The sequence below is a fragment of the Cetorhinus maximus genome, chromosome 7 (assembly GCF_964194155.1).
Source record: "Cetorhinus maximus chromosome 7, sCetMax3.hap1.1, whole genome shotgun sequence".
Taxonomy (NCBI): Eukaryota; Metazoa; Chordata; class Chondrichthyes; order Lamniformes; family Cetorhinidae; genus Cetorhinus; species Cetorhinus maximus.
The window spans coordinates 53,562,277-53,577,462 of NC_135885.1; the positions used below are offsets into that span (position 1 = coordinate 53,562,277).

At 38.1% G+C, this 15,186-nt stretch overlaps 1 protein-coding gene across 1 annotated transcript in view; it reads left to right on the plus strand.

The window, feature by feature from the left end:
* The window catches only part of alkbh8 (alkB homolog 8, tRNA methyltransferase), a 78,130-nt gene that overhangs the window by 6,907 nt on the left and 56,037 nt on the right, over nucleotides 1-15,186 (plus strand). Inside the window, exons 2-6 of the mRNA XM_078545518.1 lie at nucleotides 453-693; nucleotides 7,074-7,205; nucleotides 8,153-8,248; nucleotides 11,326-11,430; nucleotides 11,899-11,969. Coding sequence (XP_078401644.1) covers nucleotides 453-693; nucleotides 7,074-7,205; nucleotides 8,153-8,248; nucleotides 11,326-11,430; nucleotides 11,899-11,969 — 645 coding nt within the window. The remainder of the gene's footprint in view (nucleotides 1-452; nucleotides 694-7,073; nucleotides 7,206-8,152; nucleotides 8,249-11,325; nucleotides 11,431-11,898; nucleotides 11,970-15,186) is intronic.

The window sequence follows — 15,186 nt, forward strand, 5'->3', positions numbered from 1 at the left end:
ACTTGTGTCCAGCACTGCACACTCCACTTATTCATCATCTAGCTGACTAATGGTAAGTCAAGTGTCAAGCCCAATACAAGGCATTCATCCTCAAATCCTGACCATGCAAGTTCTGATACCTACCTCTATCCAACTGACCAGGAGACAATTATCGCAACAACACTGACATATGCAATAAATGTATACTTCTAATTTACAATCTGTAGTGGATTCTAATGGCCTAGGATACTTGCAACTTATAGTGTAATATCGGAATTTAAGATATTTGACTCCTATGGCAGCTTGAAAAAGTTTACCTTCTGATATTCATAGTGATTTTGGCAGAGATAATTTAACGTTTAACTTGCTAACTTTATAAAGTACGCAATGTCAGTAGAAACTTTATAGCCACCTATTTTTAATGGTTACTATAATTTCTGATGTAACATCTCACATTATTTTGTTCTTATTAGCACTTGGTTATAGCCAATGGTGGTCTGGGCAATGGTGTCAACCGACAGCAGCTGAGTGAAGTATTACAAAAGTTTGGAACAGTTGAGACCCTTCTGATGCTTCCTCATAAACCACATGCATTTGCGACATATAGTACAATTCAAGAAGCCAGGGAAGCATACAGTGCTCTTAATGGACAAAACTTAAAGATTGCTGGAAATACACAACCTACCACTTTGTATCTGAACTTTGTGGAGGAAAGTAAGTTAATTTCCATTTTTTTGATTTTCGTTGGTACTGAAATGTAAAACTCAACAGTCTAGTGTCAGTCTTATGTTCTTCAATTTTAATGTAATTAACTTATTAAAGATTTGAAGTTGAGCTCTGTACATCGTGATTAATTTAGTTACCCGTACAATTTAAAGACACTATACAAACCCTTTTCCAAATCCTATTGTCCTAGCTTATAAGAGCTTTTCTTTTCACCAGTTTGCTTTTGAAGCTAATTTTACAGCCTTGGCAGGTTATTTTAAGTATGCTTTTCCTCAAAATCTGCCAAACTGCTGATGATTCTGCAGTTCTAATAAAGCCCTGGACTGCCTCCAAGAGAAACCAACCCTTATTCATACCCCCAATCTCCAATACTGCAAAATACAGATAGCTACCTCCAACTGGCATCTCTTGCATACCATCTTGCTGTATAATATCAGCTTTAAAACTGGTAATGGATAAAAAAAGTGTAGGTATATGTGTATATAGATTATAAATATATATAATATGTGTATTTTTATATAATGTATATATGATATATGTATATATGATATATGTATATATGTATATAGTATATATGATATATGTATATATAATATATGATATATGTATACATAATATATGATATATGTATATATATGATATATGTATATATAATATATATGTGTGTGTGTGTGTATATGAAAGGATACCTTTAACCTTTTTACAGAACTGTGGGACTCAATAACTGAAGCAGCAAAACAAAATGGAATCTGACTTATTCTTTCATGTAAATCAGTGGATCTGGTATTATCCCCTACTTAGCAAAACCTCATGAATTTTCTGACTCACTTTTGTACAAATGGAGATCCACCAGTATAGTATTATCTCTTTAATTGTTTTAACATAGTAAACATTTTTTTTTGAGAAACATAGAAAATTTATGGGCGGTAGGAGGCTATTGAGCCCAGTGTTTCTATGCGGACTGAGGGAACTATTCCACCCTATCCCACTTTCCAGCTTTTTGTCTGTAGCCCTGTTGATTACAGTGCTTCAGATGCATACCCAAGTACTTTTTAAATGTGATCAGGATTTCTGTCTTTACTAACTTTTCATACAGTAAGTTTCAGACCTCCACCACTCTCTGGGTGAATCAGATTCTTTTTGACTCCCTTTTAATCCTTCCACCAATTGCTTTAAATCTGTGGCTCCTGGTTTATGACCAGCTAAGGGAAATGGTCCTTCCTATTCACTCTATGTAGGCCTTTCATAATTTACACATCTCAATGAAATCTTCCTCCAGTCTTCTCTGTTCGGAAAAAATATCAGCCTATCCAATCATCCCTAAAATTTTACTTTTCTGTCAACATCCTCTTACATTTCCTTTTCATTGTCTTGAGTTTGATCACATCCATCGTGTAATGCAGTGACCAGAATTATATGTGCTACTCTAGCTGTGACCTAACTAATGTTTTATACAATTCTAGTATAATCTTCCTGCCCTTATACTCTATGCCTCGGCTAGTAAAGAAAAGTATCCTATATGCCTTCCTAAACATCTTATCTACCTGTCCTACTACCTTCAGTGATCTGTGGATATGCGTTCCAGCTCCCTCTGCTCCCCTCCATTTCTCAGTATCTTACCATTTATTGTATATACCGAATGCATTACCTCACATCTTTGTGGATTCCATTTGCCACTTTTTTGCCCACCTGATCAGTCCATAATTATTTTCTTGCTGCCTCTAGCTTTCTTCGTCATTAATCATCTGACCAATTCTTGTACCATCTGCAAACTTGCCCCTATATTTATGTCTATTCATTGATTAAAAACCATGAAAAACAGGAGATCAAGTACTGAGCCCAGTGCAAGCATACTCTCAGTCACAGAAACACTCGTCGACCATTACTCTTTGCCTCTTGCCCCTGAGCCAATTTTGGATTCAACTTGCCGCTTACCCTTCGATTCCATGGGTTCTTACTTTTCTGGCAAGTCTGCCATGTGAAACCTTGTCAAAAGCTTTGCCAAAATCCATGTAGACTATATTAAATGCTCTATCCTCATTGAATTTTTTGAGTTATCAAAGAGAATCAATCATGTTAGTGAGACATGATCTTGACTTAACAAAACCATGTTGACTGACCTTGATTAAGGTCTCCCTTTCTAAATAATTGTATATATACCGTCTTTCAGAATTTTTTTTCCAATAATTTGTCCACCACCAAAGTTAAGATAGCTGGCTTGTAATCAGTTGATCTATCTCTTCCTCCCTTTTTAAACATTGGTACAATGCTAGCAATCCTCCTGCACCACACCTGTAGCCAGATAAGAACATAAATAACTGCAGGAGAGGATCATACAGTCCTTCGAGCCTGCTCTGCCATTCAATATGATCATGGCAGATCTTGGGCTGCAACTCAACTTTCCTGCCTGCTCCTCATATCCCATGATCCCCTGAGGCCAAAAATCTGGCTATCTTAACCTTAAACGTATTCAAATATGGTGCATCCATAACCCTTTGGGGCGTAGAGTTCCAAAGATTCACAAGAATATTCTCCTCATCTCAGTCCTAAATGATCAGCCCCTTATCCGGAAATTGTGCCCTTGTTCTTGATTCCCCAGCCAGGGAAAACAACATCTCAGTATCTACCTGTCAAGCCCCTTCATAATCTTGAATGTTTCAATGAGATCGTCTCTCGTTCTTTTAAACTCCAGAGAATATAGACCCAATTTACTTAGCCTTTTATCTTAGGACACTCCTTTCATCCCAGGGACCAATCTAGTGAACTTTCGCTGTACTGCCTCCAATGCATGTAAATCCTTCCTTAAATATGGAGATCAAAATTGCGCACAATATCCCAGGTGTGGTTTCACCAAAGCTCTGTACGATTGTAGCAAGACTTCTTTATTCTTGTAAAAGCTCTTCCGATCTGTTTTTATATTCCTGGCTAGCTTACTATTTATTTATTCTATTTTTTTTCCTTTTTATCAACTTTTTCATAGTCCTTTGCTGGTTTCTAAAACACCGCCAATCCTTAGCTTTACTTCTATTCTTTGCAACATTATGAGCCTATTCTTTTAATCCGATACTACCCTTAACCTCCTTTGTAAGCCACAGATGGATCTTTCTCACTGAGTTTTTGTTTTTCAATGGAATATATTTTTGTTGAACATTTTGAATTGTTTCTGTAAATGATTCCCCCTTTAGTCTATTTACACAGTCGACCATAGCTATCATTCTTGTCATATCTATGTAATTGGCTTTGTTTAAGGTTCTTGTTTGTGATTGGAGTATGTTGTTTTGAAACTTAATGTGGAATTCAACTGTATTATGATCACTACTTCCCAGTGGATTTTTTACTATGATGTTACTAATTAACCCTGCCTCATTGCATAATACTAGGTCTAAAGTAGCTTCATCGCTAGTTGGGTCCACAGTATATTGCTCGAGGAAACTGTCACGAAAGCTCTCTACAAATGCATCTTCCAGGCCACCTTTGCCAATTTGTTTGCTCTAATCTTTGTGAAGATTCAAGTCCCCTACTCTCCCACAACTTTTACATTGCCTTTGTTACAAACACCAATAATTCCTTGCTTAATGCTCTGTCCAATGATATAACTACTGCTAGGGGGCCTGTAAACTACTCCCACTAGTGTTTTCTGACCCTTGCAATTCCTTATTTCCTCCTGAACTGATTCTACTCTCTGATTTTCTGAGCCAAGGTCCTTTCTCAATAATGTCCAAATGTCATTCTTTATTATCAGGGCTACTGCTCCTCCTTTTCCATTCTGCCTGTCTTTTTGAAATACTGTGAACCCTGGAATATTTTTTTCCCAACTTTGGTCACCTTGTAACCATGTACTCTAATGGCAATTAGATCCAAACCATTTACATCTATTTGTGTCGCTAGTTTAATCTATCTTATTGCGGACTGCACTCAGAAAAAGTAACTTCAGTTTTATTTGTTTGCTACTATTCAATATATGGGCCTTACTCTCTGATGCACTATTACTGTAAAACTCTGTCCCTTCCTGCCCCACTCAGCTTGTCTTTACCCATATTGATATACTTTTCTATTGCCTCAACTTTTATCTTGGATTTTTAAACCTCTCTTCACCCAAACCCTTCTGCCCCTTTGTTAGTTTAAAACCATTTTTCTCTACCCTGACTATGTTTGCTGGTGCAATCTTATGTTTGTACGTTCTATCCCTTCCTGTTACTCTGGTTACTGTTACCCTTATCACTACCCTGCACCATTGCCTTGTCCTTTCTCTTTAACTTTCCAAATCATCCCCCACCCCCCCCCCCAACTCCACTATTTAGTTTAAAGCCTTCTCCACTGCCCTAGTTATATGACTTGCCAGGACACTGGTCCAAGCACGGTTCAGGTGAAGATCGTCCCAACATTACAGCTCCCAACTTTCCCCTGGATTGATGTCAGTGCCCCATGATTTGAAGCCCACTTCTCACACACCAATGTTTGAGTCACACATTCAACTCTCTGATTCTATTTACCCTATGCCAGTTTGCTCGTGGCTTTTGTTACCTTTGTGGTTCTGTTTTTTAATTTTGTCCCTAGCTGCTCATACTCCCTCAGCAGGACTTTTTCTTAATCCCATCTATGTCATTGGTACCCATGCTTACCATAATAGCTGGATCTTTCCCCTCCCAATCCAAGTGCCTTTCCAACCTGGAGGAGATGTCCTTAACCCTGGCACCGGGCAGGCAACAGAGACTTTGGGACTCACTCAGAAACAGCTGCAGAGAACAGTATCCATTCCCATAACTATACTGTTCCCTATTGCAACTACATCCCTTTTCATCTTCCCTCCCCCCGCCTCCCCCACCACCACCACCACTTGAATGGCACCTTGCACCATGGTGCCATAGTCAGTTTGTTTATCCACCCTGCAGTCCCTGTTTTTGTCCACACAAGTTGCAAGAACCTTGAACTTGTTGGACGATTGCAGGGCTGAAGCTTCCGTTGCTACCTTCTGCATCCCCATACCTGCCTCACTCACGGTCAGACCCTCCTGTCCCTGACCCTGGACCAAATCTGAAGTACCTAGCCTAAGGTGTGTGAATCCCTCCAGGAACAAAGTATCCCCTCCCTGATGCATCGCGTTGTCCAAAGCACGGACTCCAGCTCATCAACTCTGAGCTGAAGTTCCTCAAGCTATAGACACTTACTGCAGATGTGGCTATTGTGGATCTCACAGGTGTCTACAAGCTCCTGCATGCAACAGCTGCAACACATCACTTACCCTGTCACCTGTATTTTGTTTTATTTAATAAATTCGGTTTCAAGTTTAGAAATATTACTCAACTGTTATCTGTAGTTATGTTAAGTCGTTTAACTAGAATTTAAAAATGATGGTCAGAGCTTTTTTTTTAACAAACTCAAATATTAAAAAGGCTTTTTGTTTTTAAACTTGCCTTTAAGTTTAGTGCATTACATACACTCAGCATTTTATATATTGTTGGTGAATCCAGCGAAAAGTCAGTTGGCAGCCATGGGTCAGGAAACAGCAGTTGCAAACGTAGGGGTGGGATATTAATTAATTAATTTGTTGGTGCAATGGCTACTCCATGAATTAACTAATTCAGGGTTACTTGCTTCTCCACCATTGTAAAAATGCTCTCATGGAATTAAGCTTCAGGAGTGGTAGACCACCGAATCATTACAAAAATAAATATAGCCAGAATAAATTATGTTGATTTTATTTCCTTCCCTCCCTTCCGGAGCAGTGTGTCAGCTAGTAATTAAATAGACATGACTTTGGCAAATATAATGGAGCAACAATTCATTAAATCTGCCCTGCATAAATGCAATCTGGCTTCATAGATAGTGATACAGCAATCAAATGATCAACAAATTTGCCACCTGCACTTTAGCATGGTCACACAACTAACTGGAATAAAATGAAACCACCAACTCTGGAGTAAAATGAAACAACAGATAGTCCTGTAATACTATTCTTTTCAAGAGGTAGCACTGCCATCTCTAGAGCACGTAAAGACAGCAATCAGTCAAATTTCAGCAATTTCCAATGTTAGTCAATAAAAGGCATAAAGATGCCATAGGGCTGGCTTCCCAACCATGTCTCATGACAGAGCTGCCAGGTTATTACACATTATTCTTTGGAATGTTGTTCCTATCTCACTTTATCCCCTTTCTTTTTCGTTCCTCGCAGCTAAAGTACTCTGAAAGTTTAGTGTCTACCTAATGGTTAGTCTTCCAGGAACCTTGCTTAGAAAACTAATGTTGACATGGTTGCTCACTTGTTTGCATTTGTCAACAACAGGAATATATTAAGAAAATTGTAATTGTTTGTACTAATTAAGAAATTTTAATTGAAAGGAGAAAAAACTCTTAATATCTTCTTAAAGTTTTTAGCAAAGACGTTTCTCCTTTGAGCCCACCGCCAGGCCTTCTGGTAGTTGAAGACATTATTTCCCTTGAATATGAGAAGATGCTTTTGGCATTTGTAGATGGAAGCCCAAATACAACAATGGAAAATGGTGAGTAGTACAGAGAAAAGACAGTGGGTGGAATTTAGAATTGTCTAAATAATGGCCGATGATGTGCTTATGCCTCTTGTGTAACCATTTTTCTATTAATTTTAAAAGCTGAGGCAAAGGAGCATTGCTTGATAAGTTATTGCTATTTCATAATCTGATGTAAAATATAAAATGCTTTCTGCTGATAGCATGAGTAGGTGTCCCACCTAAGCCCATTCCCATCGCAGGATCGTTAGGAACAGAAGTAGGCTGTTAAACCCATTGGTTCTGCTCTGCCATTCAGTTTAATCCTAACTGATCACATCTCAACTCCCATGTTCCTACCTTCGCCCACTCTGTCACTGATCATGAAGAAGCAGTTGAGTGACTTTGATGCAGAAAATGGTAAAAGTTCATTTCCTTAAAATGACGTACTGCCCAGAATCTAATGAGATGATTTTGAACAGTAATCTCCCGTGGAAAATGGTGGGCATGAACCAAGCTCCTGTGTTTCTGTGTGCATCCCATTGATACACCAAAATGCCGTTCTGTGTTCAATTGAACCTTTTTAATACCATCCTGCACTTATAATTTTAGACCATATTTTGTTCTACAAAATGGGCCAAGTAATCATGTCTAACTGATTTTGATATGGTTCTGAATGGAAAGCCATGAAACAGTGATTGTAGTAAAAGCACCGTGGTCCAAACAGATGGCTGTTGGCATTTAAATTAATATTGGTTTGCTTTGCACTTGGTTAGCAGATTTACTTCTTTATCAGGCAGCTGTTTCTAAATTGCGAATCTTTTTGTTATTCCCATGAATCGTTACTTTTTTAAACAACATGGAACACGGCAATATAAAATGATACAACTTTTAAAAACCTTGTTAAATGAATGCCTCATCCTGCATCGTAATGCAGTCTTTAATATCATTCCTGTAATTTTGTTTTTTTCTGATTTTCATAGCCCAGAGATCTCTGAAACATCGACGAGTAAAGCACTATGGCTATGAATTTCGTTATGACAACAATAATATAGACAAGGACAAGCCTCTACCAGGAGGTACATTTGATCATGTATGGACTTCTGCTGTGATGGAATGAGTGTTTGATTTATAAGCAATTGCAGAAAATATCACAAAAAAATAATGTTTTCTGTACTATGGAGTGAATGAAACTTGTCAATTTAATTCAGGTAATTTTTGTTTGTGCACAAATTTAACAGACTTTAAAAAAAAAATGGTTGTCCTGCTAAGCAAATTTCTACTTATTTAGGTAGAAGCCCTAAAGCTTATTTATGCTTATCTCCCTTGTCATGCTTGTAATAGAAACTGAGCTGCATTAGTGTTGACACAGTTGGATAATTCTATGAAAACTTTGTTTGTGTGAGATATATAGCTACAATATGAACATTTTAATATTTTTGGGACTTCAGCTAGATATTATGCCATAAAATTAAATATTTCCACATCTCTCCCAGTTTCTCTTATTTGGCTATAAATAAAACCTGCACTGAAGTTGTCTCTTTACATTTGGAGATGCAGCATACATGATGAAATTCACAATTCTTATGTTTTCTAATGCCTAAGAATTAGAAAATCTAAGTGTTATGAATTTTTTTGTTCATATTAAGTAACTGTACTTGACAATGTTCTCCCCTGTTAAGATAGGCAGATCTCTTCTGCTAGAAGATGTTCGATGTTGGTTACTAGGAAATATACTAGAACTGCTTAGAAAGAGGAGATGCTTTGAAACAATTATTTTGAAACCTGACTGGTCAATATTAATTAATTTAATAAGTCAGAACTTCTTATAGCCAGTTGGTGAAGGAGGAAACCAGAAGTCGATCTTTATTCAGTTTTAGATTTATTCACAAAGTGAGACATTACAAATGTATACTTTTACGATCCCTATAGAGATCAATAACTTTAAAAGAAAGTTCGAACTTCCATTTCATAGCTGAAAGAATGATACAACACAATGGCACGTTTTAGGACTTTTACGAACAGACAGAAGGCATTATTGACTAAACATTATAGTTGTAGGCAACTTATACTTTAAACTAAAGAGCAGAACTTTCCCCTTTTACTTTTAACACAACCGAAAAACCAACTTCACAGGTATACTTTACGCTGTCCCTTCTGTAGCCATTCACTTTTCCCCAGATCCAGTCCAAAGTGATTCTTGGCTCCCAAGGGTTTACTTCTGTTCCTTTCCTTTCTCAGCCTGGTAACTTGTAACCCCAGAACTGTCTTCACAGTGATGGATTTTCCTGGAGATTCTTCCTCTGGCGCAAGCTAACTGCACCTTCCAGCCCCATTTCAACTCCTCACGAATTTGGCCTTTTCAATCTGAGCATGAGCTCCCACCCACAATCCTGCTGGGTGAACCAGAGAAACTTGCAGTCTCTAGCTGCTCTCACTCCTGGATCCTGGCAGACTGCCTCTGTCTGTGAGTTTTCAGGGATATCTTGGAAACCCTTCCCTTCTTGAAGCCCATCTCAATGTGAGTCACATACAAGGCTTTGTATCCAGGTAGGAATGCTGATAAACTAACCTTGGGTCCCCAACTCTCTTTCAGTTTGGAAGTAAATGGACACTTTAAAGCCTAACTAATTACCAACCTGACATTCTCAACATAGAGATAAAAACAAAAAACTGCGGATGCTGGAAATCCAAAACAAAAACAGAATTACCTGGAAAAACTCAGCAGTTTTCTTCTGTTGAAGGGTCATGAGGACTCAAAACGTCAACTCTTTTCTTCTCCACCGATGCTGTCAGACCTGCTGAATTTTTCCAGGTAATTCTGTTTTTGTTTTGACATTCTCAACACCTCCCTGGGACTTTGGAGATTAGCAGTCTAACCATTGTAAACATAGATGACGCTGCCAAGTGTAAGCACCTTGCACCTTCTTTCCAGCAAAACAACCTAGGCCTCCTTTTCATCTTTAACAGCCATATCACCCAGGCCTGTTGTCATATAGACTTTAGAACATGTCACATGAGCCCTTCATTTTGTCCTAAATTAATGAAACAGTCCCAAAACATAGCAATCTTCTAAACCTCATATTTGTAACAAAAGGTCCTAACTCGACAACCCACCATCAATGTCAATAAATGTCTCTTTATACTCTTTTGAGCAAACAATAATCAAATTAACTGCCCCTTAAAAGGGCACTGCAACTAAAAAAACAAAAAAATCAACTGATACTTAGTAAATTAAATTAAAATGTCATTCCCAGGGCTGATAATGCTCTCCAGTCCTTGAGGCACCCACTGGCTGCGTAAGCCCTCAAACATACTGGTGAACATAGCGTACTTTCTCTCCGGGCACACCCGGGGCCATGGATGTAACTTTGAAAGAAGGGAATGAGCCTTTATACTCTTTTGAGTACAACAGTGAACAAATAAACTAATTAACACCCCCTTAATGGGGAACCGTAACGAAAATCAAAAATTTTAACAGAAACTTAACAAATTAAATTAGAATAATGTTCCCGAGGCTGATGATACAGTCCAGCCCCTGCAGTGCGCACCAGCTGTGGAATGCCTCAAGTATACCGGTGGACACTGCGTGCTCCCCCTCCAAGGACACCCACGGATATAACCATGAAAGAGGGGAGTGTCTCTTTATAATGTTTCTGTCCAGTTTCAAACCAAGGATTTTTCATGTGTTAGGTGAACGTGATAACCACTACAGTACAGAAATACCATGAGTTTCTCTTTATATGTCTACAAGTCGATATCCAATGTAGACCTTAACCTTGTTATTTGTATAAATTAAGGTTATGGAATCCATTCGTGTCCATCCTAAAATATCAATAAAGTGGGCAAGAATTTTCAAGCTGAAGGAATATTGAAATTCCAGAAATGACAATCTCTGATCTTTCATGGTACACAGACAAAATTTGAGAACTTTGATTCATTTTCACATTTCTAATGTATAATGCTAGCTGGTTGTTTTAGCCTGATCTCAGGAACAGCAGAACCACGGTGCTCACAGATTTTTTTTAACTATTTCTGTCCATACTTATACCTATGATATTCAAACCTATCCCAGACATTTATTTTTGCTCTTTTCAGTGCAAAATTAGAAGTATTCAAACATTTTGGATAATTTTTGTTTTTTCTTTTGATTTAGGTCTTCCTGAAATTTGTGATGAGGTTTTAGAACAATCCATGGAAAAAGGATATGTAAAATTTAAACCTGATCAACTTACCATAAATCAATATGAGCCTGGACAAGGTGAAATAAACTTAAATTTTTCAATAATAATTTAAGCCGTTATTACAAGCGTGGGTTAGACAATTAATGAAAGCTAGAAGACTATGGGAGAACCTCTTGTGTTACCTCGATATCAGTTTTGTTGATTTAGGATAATCGTATCTTATTCAGTGATGATGGAACATGATTTACTTTCAACCTTTTGATACAACTATAAATAATAAAAACCTTACTTTTCTTTGATTAAAAAAGTACAATTTTATATTGTAGTACTTTTTGGTATTATACTTGGAGATAGAACTGATTAATATATTGGGTAATTTCATTTTCGGAGCTTCTGATTACACTGCATTGGTATCAAGGTTAACTTTTCAGAGATTGTGTAGTTTTATTATGCAGTTTACAGCAAAAAGCATCAAATATCAAAATTGTGATTAGTTTTAGTTGAGATGAATTAAGTGTATAATCTTTTTGCACTTGTTCTGACAGGGATTCCTCCCCACATTGACACTCATTCACCATTTGAGGATGGGATCATCTGTCTGAGCCTTGGAGCAGAGGTAGATTTAAGTTTTGGGTCTCAAGTAGCAAAAAACAAAATTTGGAATTCTTAGCTTCAGTTGTGGAATGCCTTGCAAAACACAACTAGCTAGCTGTAATGAAAATCTTTTAGTTTCAACAATCACATTTTGAGTTTGGAACTAGCATGTTGATACAAAATTACTCATACAAGCTGTGCTCTTAATGATTGACCTGTTTGTATCCTGAGAGCTGAGAGAGTTTATCTAGTGTTTTCTATAGCATCTGCGATATTATGATCACAAGAATGTTTTTGGTTTAAGGCTCTTCTTTCCTTCAGGGCACTAAAGATGCATATGTACTACAACTACAGTGTTGTTGTGAAGCAAAACTGCAAAACTCACCATACTACAGTTATATTGTAAATGTAACTTGAATTTTGAATCAGACCTAATCAGATTTTAGAGGAAGATGGAGTGAGGCTCCCCAGCACGTTGATTTCCCCCTTTGCTTGTCTTAGATTGAAATTACGGAAGTTCAGCATTGAGGCAAAACCCAAACTAATGCTAAACATTTCATATAAATACATTCTCTCATGCTCGCTCTAAAGGTCTACATCTTCGTAGAAAGAATTATGGGATTTGCGTATTGTCCCATGAACATGTTGTAATTCCAGGCTGTCAGCAATAATGTGCTGATGTAATGTCAGTTTAAAAGCAGCTTGAGGGGAGCACAGATTTAAAATCATTGCAAAATCATACTTGTTGTTAAATAAGATTAATTAGTTTCTATGCTGTATAATGTGACATCCATTTCCAAAGGTAATCTCATTGAAATATACAAGATTCTGAAAGTGCTTGACAGGGTAGACACTGGGAGTTGTTTCCCAAGTGCTTGACATGGGACACACTCAGGACAAGGGGTTGATCATTTAGGACTGTGATGAGGAGAAATTTCTTTACTCAAAGGATTGTGAATCTTTGGAATTCTCTCCTCGAGGTTGTTGAATGTATTGAAGGCTGAGATAAATAGATTTTTGATCTCTCTAAGAATCAAGGGATATGGAGAATGGGTGAGAAAGTGGAGTTGAGGCAGAAGACCAGCGATGATTATATTGAATGGTGGAGCAGGCTGAAAGAGACATATGGTCAACTCGAGCCTGTATTTCCTGTGTTCTTATTCTATGATTTTACACCATTTTGATAATTGACACAGTATTGAGATTAGAGGAATGGTGTTGGAGCCATGGATGTTAAATTGTGGCAAACATCTGGGGCGCAGGATGTCAGGTGCACTACATCTGCACTCTCGCCAATCCTCATGCACTTTCTTGAGTTGCCATTCCCTTCCCCTCCCAGTTTTTAGCCACCTGAGAACAGTGGAACTTGTTGGCTGGTATAGGAATTAGCTGGTCTTGCAGTCAACTTCCGTTTCTGTTTGTACAATTCACCAGTAGTTTCCAATTGTAACTTTAAAGATTGTCAATAATGTTTGCAATTGTTAGCTTCAGTTATAGAATGCCTTGCATAACAAAACTAGCTGTAATGAAAATGTTTTCATTTCAACAGTTATGTTTTGAATTTGAAACTGGTACATTGAAACAAAATTGCTTACACTGACAGAGCAGCCTGTACCTTATCAGTTGATAATTTCTTCACTGGTCAGGTTGGTGAATCGAAGCAGTGTTTCACGTGGTGAGTTTAAGAAGACAGAGGGTAGAACAGGCTTAGCATGGTCTTTATCAAACTCTTGCCTGCTTCTGGCCACATTCTGCTTTGCAGTCCAGTATGAAGGCCCACTCTCCTTTTTCACCTTGCAATTTGCACACAAGCAGGAGATAAAACAGTTTATTATATTTTTATACTGTTGGGCTTGGTGGTTCCAATTCAATTTAGGATTTATTCATTGATGAGAATATTGGTAATCCTAAATCCATTGCAAGCAGATGTTTCCAAACCATCAAGCCTAACCGATTCAAACAGGTGTATTCCGTGGTAAGTAAATAAAGGCAAATTTGATGGAATGTTCCAGTTTTGCAGTGCCAGTCTCAACTACAGTGCATTGTGTTCTAGGCATTTGGCAGTGAGCTAGACCAAGCCAGCTCTGAAGAGTGTTAAAAGAAGTAATTTGGATTGGAAGATGTAATTAATGTTAGTACGTGTTTTCTCAGCATGTTCCTATATGGTTAGCAGCTCTTCCTCTGCTTTTAGTATCATATGCTTTCCAACTTTGAGGTGTTTATTGAATACCAACTGTGGCTCAGTACCTCTGAGTAATTGCTATTAGTGAGATTTTGTGTGCATATTGTCAGCGGCGTTGTGCTATATTACACACATTCCTGCCCGACTATTTCTCTTTGTTATCGAAGGTGGCAGTTTCTTGCATTCATAAAGCCATCTGTTGTGCATTTGAAAGTGGTTGAGGAGCCCAACTGCATGGCTTTCCACAGTGCAGACTAAGATGAATTGTCTGATTTTTGTTGGACTGCCAGGTCTTTCTAGCTTGCCTTTCATCCTTGACTGCCTGTATTCTTTGCTGCTCGAAGGAAACAATGTCATGACTTGAGATTGCTCCCCAGATAGTTCTTTCTTATATTTTTCTTCCAGTCTGTGGTGGACATTCCACATTTCCTGAGGCTCGTCTCAAGGAACCTGCGAACATTAATCTCGGCCTACCTCACAGGCGGTGTCCAAGTTTAAGCTGTGAACATCCTCAGGGATTTTATCGTTGGTCATACATACCACATGTCCACTCCAACTGAGCTGGGCTCTGAGAATGTCTGCTTTAATTCCAGACATTTCTGCTCTTTGAAGGACCTCAGTTTTGGGCACTTTGTCTTCCCATTAGATGCTCATGTACTCCTCAGCTCCTGGTTCTGGCTGCTGGCAAATATGACAGCTGTCTTTTCATGTCAACTTGTCCAACTGCTTAATAAGTCTGGAGTAGGTAGTCTGTGTCCAACAGGCATATAGAAGGGTACTTTGTACACAGCAAGTTTTGTTATAGGTTTGATATCTCGTTTCCTCCACATTCTCTTACGTAAATGGGCAAATGCTGAGCTTGTTCTGGCAATTTTATTTTCCACCTCGCTGTCGATGCAGACATTTGTGGAGATCGTGCTTCTGAAATAGGTGAAGTTATCTACAGCTTTCAGGGTTGTTTTATTTATAGTTGGTAGGGTAAATTCAGAATTTGGTGATGGTTGATGGAGTATCTCTTGTTGTGAATATCTAGTTCATAATTCACATGTTTTAGAAC